General features: G+C 38.3%; 1 protein-coding gene across 3 annotated transcripts in view; it reads right to left on the bottom strand.

Annotated features, from left to right (window-relative positions):
- Positions 1-389: 389 nt before the first annotated feature.
- LOC121863711 overlaps positions 390-12222 on the bottom strand; it is a 36326-nt gene continuing 24493 nt past the window's right edge. For all 3 annotated transcript variants that reach the window (XM_042362448.1, XM_042362449.1, XM_042362447.1), the window contains one exon: positions 390-722. In XM_042362448.1, coding sequence (XP_042218382.1) covers positions 524-722 — 199 coding nt within the window. In that variant the 3' untranslated portion in view covers positions 390-523. The remainder of the gene's footprint in view (positions 723-12222) is intronic.

Genomic DNA, 12222 nt, shown 5'->3' on the forward strand with positions numbered 1-12222 from the left:
CCTGCAGATTATCCACATACAAGGACTATAATTTTGTTTGTAAATTCAATGTCTATTAATTGATTTAAGTTAGGTAACATAGCCAGCAATAAAAATCACAAACTAGTTATTGCATAAAACAATGGCTTACACCTGCAGGCAGTCCTCATTATCTGTCACCACATTGTTCATCTTTTAGTTAATCCATCATTTGGAAATAAAATTACAGTATTACCTCTCTATACCAAAAAAATTTGTGAGCAGTCCAATGCCAAACTTTGTTCGAAATACAATACAGTACTACAGTATATATAATAAACTTTGGTACATGTACTGTACTGTATTTGTAGTCTGGATAAATTGTCACAGTACAGTATACTGGATATTTTGTTATAAAAAATACAGCACACTCTAGTTTGGGAACACAAGACTTTAATAAACACTAAATATCACACATAAAACATACAGTAACACATAGATACTGTACAAAACTTGATTTCATATTACATAAACAGCTCCTTCCCTGGCTGGTCAGCTGTTCATACTATGCAAACAAAGAACCAGGAATTTCATATGGCACAATGCTGTAACTCATCTTACTACATTTTGTATAGCAATACAATATAGTACAGGTAGTGTACTCACCAAGAGAAAGGCTCCATCCTCTGGCACTTGGCAGGTGGTACATCTTTGCAATTTCTGTCCAGATTTCCTCAGATAACATATCCAACTCCTTTTTATCTCTGAAAAGAGAGAACGTTAATGATGTAATTAAGTATTAAATAATAATACATGTCTTTTCATTGACCTATAATAATAAGATCTCTTGGTGTACAGTAGAGGAGCCAGTGAGACCTCCACACACCAGGACTTTGACACATTTTAATAGACATCTCACCGAAAGTGCCATATTGACATGCATCCTCCCATAATCTATCAAGTAAGCCACCTACACCACTCATTCCCCTACAGAGTGATCAACTCTGTTGGTGCATATGTATTTTACCCCTGTACACAGGTAAAAATGGACCCCCCACTGTTCAGCAAATGTTATTTGCAGATTTGGGGATTCGACCATTTGAGAACCTAACCTCTCTACATAGAACTGCCCAAGTGGCTCTAGGTTCAAAAACATGCAGTGGACATTATTATTATTTGGCTTCACTTTACATTTACATTCATAAGAAAAAGGGACTCAATGAACATCAAAGTCCTTGAATTAGTAATCCTTGACCCCCAAAAAAGGTGATGTACTGTATATATCTGAGCAGTACTGTACTGGGTGACATAAATATCCCTCAAGCCAAAACTGATAGATGTATATCATTATCAGAGAAATAAGATACAAAGGTAAAGGAGTAAAAAAAAAAACTTATCGGAGAAAAAACATTTCTTAGTGAAAATAAATACAGCTATCTTTCTAATTTATGTGGATGATGATAGATATGTTTACGAAATGCAGAAACGAACACAAACACTGATGTTTTATGGACATTTCAGTTTCTGTATTTTATGGCATGGAAATATTTAGGAAAAAACTTTTGTGTGTATTTTACTCCTGTAGCCATAGTTTTCTTAAAATAATATACAGTCGGCCCTTAACATTCGCGGGGGTTAGGTAACAGAGATACCCGTGAATGTTAAAAATCCGTGTACTATTGCTGCCCCCTAAAAAATCCCTGAACCCCCATGTCCTTATTTACCGTATATACCTGTGTGTAGTTCGAGTTTTTAAGACCAAATTATTTGGCAAAAATTGGCGGTCGACCTCTAAACGGGTAATAGTTTCGTTAGGTTGAAAAATATTTACCAGTAACTACCGCCTCCTCCCCGCTCTATCCCTCCGCCTCCTCCACATCGTCACTACTGTTGTATTACAATAATATTCTATCCTAATTGACTTGAATAAATACTACGATACCATATTTCTGAATATTTTCATTAAAATCCATCCAAATCATTTTCCTTGCCATCGGCAGCACCAAACAGCTTCTCCCAGTCCTCTCCTTGAACAGGGCTAGAGGGTACGTGTTTTTCGAATCGTTTTCAATTAAAAAAATGTTACATCACACGTATATTTTACCTAAACTGCGCCTGAATGAATATATTCTTGGAAATAAATAGTAATTTTGCTGAAACGTGATGTATTTTAATGTAAAATAGGATAAAATACATGACGAAAACAAAAGACTTCACCTAACCTTCCAATGTTCAAGAGATGTTACTCGTTTTTTAAATAGTTTTCGGTTAAAATACTGTTATATTACAATGATATTATTTTCATACTGTGCTTGATATACTACATTCACAGAAATGAAATATTTTTGCTGAAATGACGCAAGTATTACAGTGGAATGTGGGACAAAATCGTGACGAAAACAATGACTTTCGCTTTCTTTCGCTCAAAAGATGTTACCGTAATTGCTTTTCGAATGGTTTTCAGTTAAAAAACTGTTGGATCACAAGTGAATTAGGATAGAATATTATTGTAATACATCAGTTTTTTAACTGAAAACCATTCGAAAAGCGATTACGGTAACATCTTTTGAGCGAAAGAAAGCGAGTCATTGCTTTCGTCACTTTCCACTGTAATACGTATGTCATTTCAGCAAAATATTACATTTCCATATTCTCAGAAATAAATATTACTTTTGCTGAAACGTGATGTATTTCAATGTAAATTAGGATAAAATACATGACGAAAACAAGAGACTTTACCTAACCTTCCGATGTTCAAGAGATGTTACTCGTTTTTTTAGTAGTTTTCAGTTAAAATACTCTTATATTAGTGATATTATATTCATACTGTGCTTGATATAATACATTCACGGAAATGTAATATTTTTGCAACTACAATGCTGATGTCAACACAAGCGTGGTTACAGCGAGACTGACTGAGTGAGGGAGAGCTATGCGTGTGTGTGTGAGGTTGCGGGAGCGGGCGGTGTCCCGTGTTCGGTGCCGCGCGCGAGTTGAATGGCGAGCGATTTGAATGTACTTCAATTACTTCAATGTACAGAATATTCCTCTGGCGGGGCAATCCGCGTATTTGCGAATCCGTGAATGCTAAACCCGCGTATGTGAAGGGCCGACTGTATAGAAGTACCAGATAATGTGAGGAATGAATGAAAATAATACCAATATATTAACTCAAACAAAAATACAGTACTGTACAGTACTGTATTCGTATTTGCCTGCTGTACAGCTGAGACCCTCACTCCCCTACCCTCCTCTTAACACACAAACAAAGTTTATTCTGTACAGTGGTCCCTCGGTTAATGAGCGCCTCGGTTAACGAGATTTCGGTTAACGAGTTGCCTTCCATAAGATTCTTAACTTCGGTTAACGAGCAATCCCTCGATTAACGAGTTTCTTACGAGCCAACCTGAACATGATTTCGCTTGCATTTGGCGGTCCACCAGCTGTAGTATTAGTCCGCCAATACAGTAATCGGTTCTAGGGCTTAAATTCCTTACCATTTTAGCAAATATCAAGAAGTTTATACTATTCAATAATTTTAAAAGTTTAATATTAAATTTTTTACTCATTTTAAAAATTTTTGAACATAATTGAAGGTAATGAAACTAGTTTTATGCGTGGCATCCAGCCTCTCAACACACCATACAGGCATCAGTCTTTGTGTCTTTTCAGTGGAGGTAACATCTTGCTTGAGACTCTCTTCAACTAAACGCCTTTTTTCTGTTTTTGCAAGCAAATTTTAGGTCATTTTGAAATTTATTTTACATATTGACAATATATAATGCAGTGCAGTGTTCATTTAAAGAAAATAATCTTGAATTGCACCAAGAGAACTAAAATTTCATGGGTGAAATGGCGCCATGGGGTGACTTCTCTTCCACCCCCAATGCCTTCTCTTCTCCCTTCTCCACCCCCATTCTAATTCCCATCATCATCATCCACGAGCCTTCTACATACACACCTCAAAGTAAGTGTACTTTTCTACCTTTTTTGTTGAATTTAGGCAATTTTCGGTGAGCTGGAACCAATTACCCAAAACCCATTGAAACAATGGTTTCGGTTAACGAGCAACCTTCTAGAACGTATTGTGCTCGTTAACCGAGGGACCACTGTATAATGTTCCCCTCAAATTAGAAATCACTCATAATTTTAATGTTTTGCTGTTACAAAATATACATTACAAATTTCCTAACAGTATTTGGTAAAATTTCGAAATATGAGAGACATTTTGAAATACTAAAATATGTATACAGTGGTCCCTCGGTTAACGAACGGTTCGATTAATGAAATTTCGGTTAACGAATTACCTCCCATAAGGATCTTCAATTCGGTTAACGAACAAAACTTTTATTAACAAAATCCTTCCGACAAACACATTTTGTTGTGAGCATCAGCTGATCAGCTGATCAGCTGATGGGCTAGTCTGCCAATTCAGTAATCTGTTCTATGTTTACATTCGTTTCCAGTGGAGTAAATATCAATAAAATTGTGCTCTTTAATATTTGTGCATTTTTTATATTAAAATTATTGGTCATTCTAAAATGTAGCCATCCAAGCTCTGTCTACATAAAGTTTTTCAACTAATATTTTTGGCTCGATATACAGTATGTAACTTTATTCATTTATTGAAACTCATTTACATGCACACAGTCTTAAGGGCAAAGCTGTACTGTACATGTAATCAAAATAATGTACAAAATGATTACTAAAATTTTTGTCTAGTGCAAACTAACGCATGTTTACATTCAAATTAATCACGATCTTATAAGAATTCCAGCAATGTAAAGTATATTCTCCCCAGTCGCTTCTATGACATTTTATAAACAAAATACAAAAACTCAATCTAAAGGACATAAATAAACAAATAAATACTTCACTAGACCTTCTGCGCTAACTGTCAAACATGTCACTGTTGTAGTGGATTTCTCCCCTACAAACGCTGTTTGTCGCTGCGTAGCCGACCCCGCGAATTCCCCATTGTATGCCTCGTGGTCTGGGTCAACCAGCGCCGCCATACATCACGGAGGTCAACTACTAAGCCACGCCTACCCCCCGCTATTTAAGACCTGACCTCGTGGTGATCTCTCTCTTCTACTAGCTACAGCCGCAGCAACTAACACCACCTCCTCCGCCGCTGCCTGGTGGTCCTCGCTCCCGCCGGCGAGCATGGCGACCCACAAGCTGTCCTCCTCTGAGCACCCTCACCAACCAGCTCTCTCTACATCATGCTTGTAACCACGCTGCCTTCCCAGCACCAAGCTGCATTGTACATCCAATACAACATGTATACAGAGAGCACATTGTGAGTTTCCTTTCTCCATTCCATCCTGAGTGAGGACACAAACAACCTGTTCCCCACACTGTCACCCCTCCCTCCCTCCTCCCCCCTCCCACCAAGGGTTTAGTGGTTATACAATAGGCTTTAAGTTTTTATCTTATATAATATCACAGACTAAAGTTAGGAGAATATAATTTGCATTGCTGGAATCCTTGCAGTGAATAATTTGAATATAAACATCATATATTTTGCACAAGAGATAAATATTTTAGTACATTAATTCAGTACATTTTAGTAATGTAAAGTTTTTCAACTGTATTTTTGGGTAGATTTACATAAATTTCTTCATTTATTCTCATTCATTTACATGCACACACCATACTAAAAGAAACGTAAAAGAAATAAATGACCTTAGTGCAAACCTGTACTGTACATGTACTAAATGATTATGGTACTAAAATTGTTATGTCTAGTGCAAATTATAGCTTGTTTATATTCAAATTAATCACTATCTTACAAGAATCCCAGCAATATAAATTATATTCACCCAGGTCATTTCACTGGCATTATATAAGAGAGATGTTTAGTCACTTAAGGACTGTTAAATAAACACACATGAGACCTTCGGCTCCAACTGTCAAACATATCACCTCACCTCCTGCTCCCTTCCTCTCCCCCAGCCAGAGTTTTAGGCTTACAGTTTTTATCTTATATAATATCTCAGACTAAAGTTAGGAGAAAATAATTTGCATTGCTGGAATCCTTGCAAGACAGCGAATAATCTGAATATAAACGTCATATATTTTGCACAAGAGATAAAATTTAATCACCTGTATCACATTACAGTAGTGTACTGTATACAGTATGTATATTTCAGTGATTTAAAATTTCTAACACCTTTGGTTATTTAACGATCCGCAATTGTTCGGTTTAGCGATCTTCAGCTACGGTATCTGGTAAAAATTCAGGCAGGAAGTCGAAAAAATGGTGATTCTGTGCTCTAATTGGGCATCTCTACTGTCACTTAATACCCCTACTGTACAAGGTTTAGGGCAAAGATTAACGTCTGCTAAGGTAAGGGACACCATGTTGAGGGCGTATATCTACAGGGGGTCCCCGACTTATGAACACCTGTCGATACTAATGAGATCCACTGAGGTCAATTATTTTAAAAATACGACATAAGTACAACTGGTTCGTAGCAGTTACGGAAGAGAACTGGTTTGCACAATGTAGAAGGGAGGCAGAGCGGCACGTGGGGAGTGATGCGTCCAACCCAATCACGAAATTTGAGGGAGAGGGAGCATCAGTACGCTTTATCCTCACCGCCTTAGCATGAGTGATATAATGCAAACTGTTGTTTTTTGCTTAATAACTCTCTTTTTCAGCCCTCATCATGGCTCACAATTGCAAACCTGATGCAAGTGATAGTTAGTGCATCCAAGAAAAGGAAAAAAATTACAATGGAAATGAAAGTTGATGTATTTAAACGTTCTGAAAAAGGCAAAACGCCCTCAGTTGGGCAATGGCCAGAACAATTTTGAAAGACAAAGAGAAAATTCTTGAACATGTAAGAGATTCTACACCAATGCACTCAACTGTGATAACAAAACAAAGAAGTGGATTGTTAATTGAAATGGAAAGATTGTTAGTGACATTGGTGGAAGATCAAAATCGGCAGTGTCTACCTCTAAGTCTAGCCTTGATTCAGGAAAAAGCGAGAAGCTTGCACGCTGACTTGATGGCAAAGCGTGGTGGTGAAAGTGATGGGGAAGATTTTGTTGCTACTAGGGGCTACTTTAACTGATTCAAGGTAAGGGCAAATGGCATTTGGAAAAAACACTGCCTACAGTTTGTCCACGATATCAGGGCTTTGAAAATGATGTTGGGGAAGTGACACAGACAGTGGTAGACCTTGGGAACCAACTCCAGCTTCATATTCATGAGGATGATGTCACAAAGTTGCTTGATTCTCATGCTGAAGAATTAAGCAATGAGGTCCTGATTAAACTGAAGAAGTAAATTTTGTCAGAGGATGTAGAGGAAGGTGAACTCCAGAACCAAAGGGATTCATTACAAAAGACATGGCAGATGGTTTCAAGCTTATTGAAGAAGGATTGTTTAAATTTGAACAGCAAGATTCATAGAGGTACTGTATTACTGAATGTCTACGATGCTACAGAGATTTATGACGAAAAGAAGAAAGTTTCAGTTCAATCATCCCAATAAAACCTGTCACTAATACAAATGCCCATCTCTACATACAAGCTGGCCCCAGGTTTCAATGTAAGTGTTAAACTTTAATATTTATTTTTATTTACTGTACTTTGTCATTCAATTTCTTCTCTTCTCTTAAATTAAGTGATTCGAGATGTATAAAAGGCCATGGGCTATGACATAGTACACATAGGTGTATATGTTCCGACGTAAGTAAATTTCTGACTTAAGAATGTCTCAGGAAGGGAACCCTTTCATATACTGTACAGTATACAGTATGTCCTTAAAAAAATTTAAATTCCCACTACTCTTGTAAATAGTGTAAATACTGTATATGTAATTTGTCATTATTTTAGAGTTCAGTATTAGCACAACATTGTGTACTATAGTACCAGGATTGTGACTGCATAGTAGACTGTGTATGTGAAAAACTGTACCTTATAAATTTGCGCCTTACCCGACAGCATGTGTCAAGTGCCGACTCCTAGAAATTGCCTCGGTGATAAATATCTACATATTTGAGTTTAATAAATAGTAAAATAAATTTAGAATTATGTAAATGTAAATTATTTTGTTAGTGATGTTTGCTGTGCAGCAGAGGCCTCTCTCTGAGTCACATTCCATTTAGAATGCCACATGTAAATAAAAAAAAATTATTTTACATTTTCTCTTCACCTACCTACAAAATAAATGCCAAGTGTAATATGTCTCCCGGCCCACACGCGGATATTGTGGCAACGTTGGATTTTCAAGTCTGACACTAAACCACTTTAAAAGGGAGATGTTGTATAAGATACTACCTATGAATCAGCCAACCTGAATTTTAGAAATGATTTTAGAAATCATTATCTAGCTTTTCCAGCATAAAACAGAAATTAATTTTTTGGTAACCAGAGGGGCTACATATCAAGGTTTATTATATAGAAATCATGTATATTGTAGGAGTATGCTACCACCACACCACCTACCAACCAAGGCCTATGAACATTGCAATCTGTGCTTTACTAAAATATATTGCTCCGAACACTGTATTATCAATCACTGTGCATCGTTTGTATTGCTGTGCATCGCTGTTATTGTTGTGACTTTGGCATGTTATTGAGTACTGTTCGAACTGTTCATCACCCTGTACTGCAGACCAAGTAAGAAATGTTTATTCCCTTTATGTTTTGTCCTGCAAGTCACTTGGACTTACAAGAGAATAGAAGCAAGCAGCCTGTGTTTTCTGCCCTCATTCAAAGTAGTGCTATACTATACAGTGGTCCCTCGATTAAAGAAACGATCTAATTAAAGAAATTTCGGTTAACGAATTAGCTCACATAAGGATTATCAATACCATTAACGAACAAAACTTAGATTAACGAAGGCCTTACGAGAAACACGCTTTCTTGTGCGCATCAGCTGATCAGCCAGTCCGCCAATACAGTAATTGGTTCTATGTTTACATTCGTTTCCAGTGGAAAAAATATCAAGAAAGTTGTGCTCTTGAATATTTTTGCATTTTTACATCAAAATTATTGGTCATTCTGAAATGTAGTTCACATATTGATAATATATTGATAATATATAGTGCAGAAATTATTATGAAACATGAAGGCATTAGAACCAATGCACTCTGTAAAGAATATGGCATGTCATCATCGACTGCCTCTACAATCAGCCGTTTGATATGTAAACAAAGCTGCCTGGAATACGACATACACACCTCAAAGTAAGTTAAAATACAGTACTGTATTCTATTGATTTTTATTTATTATTATACAGTATACTCTACAGTACAGTACTGTATTTAGTTTATATTTAATGTTTTGTTAATTCTATGACCGGTATACAGTACTTTGTATATGTACTTTTTCTGTGATTTGGAATCAATTACCCAATATCCCATTGAAATAATAGATTCAGTTAACAAAATTTTCGGTTAACGAACGACTCTGTGGAACCAATTGTGTTCGTTAATCGAGGGACCACTGTATATGGCAACGAGGATTGGGATTCAGACCCTGGGAGAGACTCTGGGCACAAAGACAACTATTCATACTCAATTTCTGCTCCATCAGGGTCTTCTGATCACAATCTTATTTCTATTAAATCAAACTGGGAAACGACCACCTCCCCCACCCCCTTCTAAACTTCAACTCTGGCACTATCGGAGGGCAAGCTGGCAATCCTTGCGAGAATTCTTCACCGACTTTCCTTGAAATGAATGTTGCTTTTCCACTCGGGACGCCTTGGTATGTGCTGACAGCATTGCTGGGGTCATACAGGGTGGAATGAGTGCATTTATCCCATCTTTTACCAAAACTTTCACTTTACAACCATGGTTTGATCGCTCCTGCTCTTTTGCATGCAGGGAGAGAGATAGGGCATATCAAGCTATGAAACTATCTCCTTCTCCTATTACCCACTCCTCCTAGGAATCGTTGTAAGGCTATTCTTCGTTGGGCCAAGCGGAATTTTATAATAAGAAAGACCGCTGTCCTGACAAATTCTTCCTCTAGTAAATCCTTCTGGTCCTTAACCAAAAACATCTGTAACAACTTCTGCATTCCTTCTTTTCCTACTCTCTTCTGATCTGCTAACTCTATAGCCAACTCTCCCCCAGACAAAGCCAATCTCTTTGGCACCTTCTTCTCCTCTAATTCCACCTTAGACAATTCCAACTCTATCCCTCCTACTCATGCTCCTCCTACTGAACCTATTCACTTTCCTATACAGTAATCTCCACTCGTAGGGTTGCTAGAGTGTTAAACAGGTTGGATGTGAGTAAGGCGCATGGACCGGACGGAATACCCCCTCATGTTCTGAGGGAGTGTGCTGAAGATCTGGCCTCTGTGCTTGCTCGCCTCTTTCGCCTTTGCCTCAAAACCAAAACTTTTCCTTCTTCTTGGAAGCATGCCTCGGTTCAGCCCATCCCGAAGAAGGGTGATCATTCTAATCCCTCTAACTATCGCCCCATTGCCCTAACTTCATCCCCCTCTAAGATTTTCGAAACTATCTTGATCTCCCATTTTCTCCGTCACCTTGAATACCATTCTTTTTTGTTGGATCACCAGTATGGTTTTTGCCAGGCGAGATCTACTGGTGATCTGCTCTCCAACTGCACCCATCTTTGGTCATCCTCTCTTAGGGATTATGGGGAAATTTTCGTCGTGGCCCTCAACATCTCCAAAGCATTTGACAGAATATGGCACAAGTCTTTTCTTTCCAAACTTCCCTCTCATGGTTTCTCTCCCCCACTTTGTTTTCTAATCTCTAGCTTCCTTGAGAACCAATCCATGGCAGTTGTTGTCGAGGGATCGACCTCTCGCTTTTTCTCTACCAATAGTGGTGTCCCACAGGGTTCTGTTCTTTCACCTACTCTCTTCCTCCTTTTTATCAATGATTTACTTTACACCGTGACTAATTCTATCCACCTTTATGCTGATGATTCTACTCTTCACTCTTCTTCACATTTTCCCCTTCCCCCTAACTCTCAAACTAGATCTGTTTCTGGAGCTGATATCATTACATCTATCAATGCGGATCTGTGCAGCATCTCCGAATGGGGAGGTAAAAACTTGGTTAAATTCAATAGTAATAAAGCCGTTTTTTTCCTAAAAACCAGTTTTTGTGATATACTGTAGTCCAGAATGTGACGTCTAGCAATAACTAGGTATGTTAATGCCAAGCAAAAACACGCCAGGCCAACATACAGGCAATTAAAACATTTAATAATTACTTAATACGTAATATTAGGAGGACACGTCGCTACCTGGCATTTAATTGCAATTCTCAAAACCCCCTCCCGCACTCTCCATCACATGCATTGCTACAGTCATCTTCTTGCCTGGCGAATCAGTTGCTCCCTTGTATTATTATGATGATTCAATGTGACTCATAGTGTTCCTCCTAGTTTAGATGAGTGATGTGCAACTGGAGGATGAAGGACAGTTGTCTGGATTGCTGGTTGACGGAGGAGACCATGGAACTGTCCCTGGGAAACTAGTGTTGAGTGACGAGCTGCAAGGACTAGAAAGTTCAGCTCACACACTACATACAAGGAATTGTCCGTCAGTAGAGGATGTGAATTCAGTCGTGTATTTGCCAATTACACTTCCAAATTAGATGATCTCCCACCAATCACATTTCAGGACGCTACCATTCTGACAAATTCTAAAATAGATATGCTAGGCCTCACCATTTCTTCTAATACATCATGGAAGCCACACATCCACAACATAGCTAAAGCTGCCTCCCAAAAGCTGGGAATGCTGTACAGATGATGTAGCTACTTCACTCCTGAGCAGTTGCTTCAAGTATATAAGGGATTCATTCGTCCTAACTTGGAGTACTGCTCTCATATCTGGGGTGGCTCTTCTTCTGTCCAACTGTTAGATAGGGTGGAATCAAAGGCATTTTGTCTAATTAACTCTCCTCCTTTAGTTGATAATCTTTCTTCCCTTTCTCTTCGCTGCAATGTTGCTTCACTCTCTCTCTTTTACAGGTGCTTTAACGGGCAATGTTCGGTGGATTTGGCATCCTGTGCACTGCCGGCAAAGCCGTGGGCTCGTAACACACGTCTTGCCCGCGGTGCCCACCGGTTCTCTGTGGATGTCGGTCACATTATAATAACCCGTTATAGTACATCCTTCTTTCCTCACACAGACAAACTGTGGAATGCTCTGCCTTCTTCTGTGTTTCCATACTTATACAATCTGTCTCACTTTAAAAGGCTGGTTTTCCAACATCTTCGTGGTGTAGATTAACACAGTATAATTTTTTCTTCT

Source organism: Homarus americanus, unplaced genomic scaffold (genome assembly GCF_018991925.1).
Source record: "Homarus americanus isolate GMGI-L3 unplaced genomic scaffold, GMGI_Hamer_2.0 scaffold48354, whole genome shotgun sequence".
NCBI lineage: Eukaryota > Metazoa > Arthropoda > Malacostraca > Decapoda > Nephropidae > Homarus > Homarus americanus.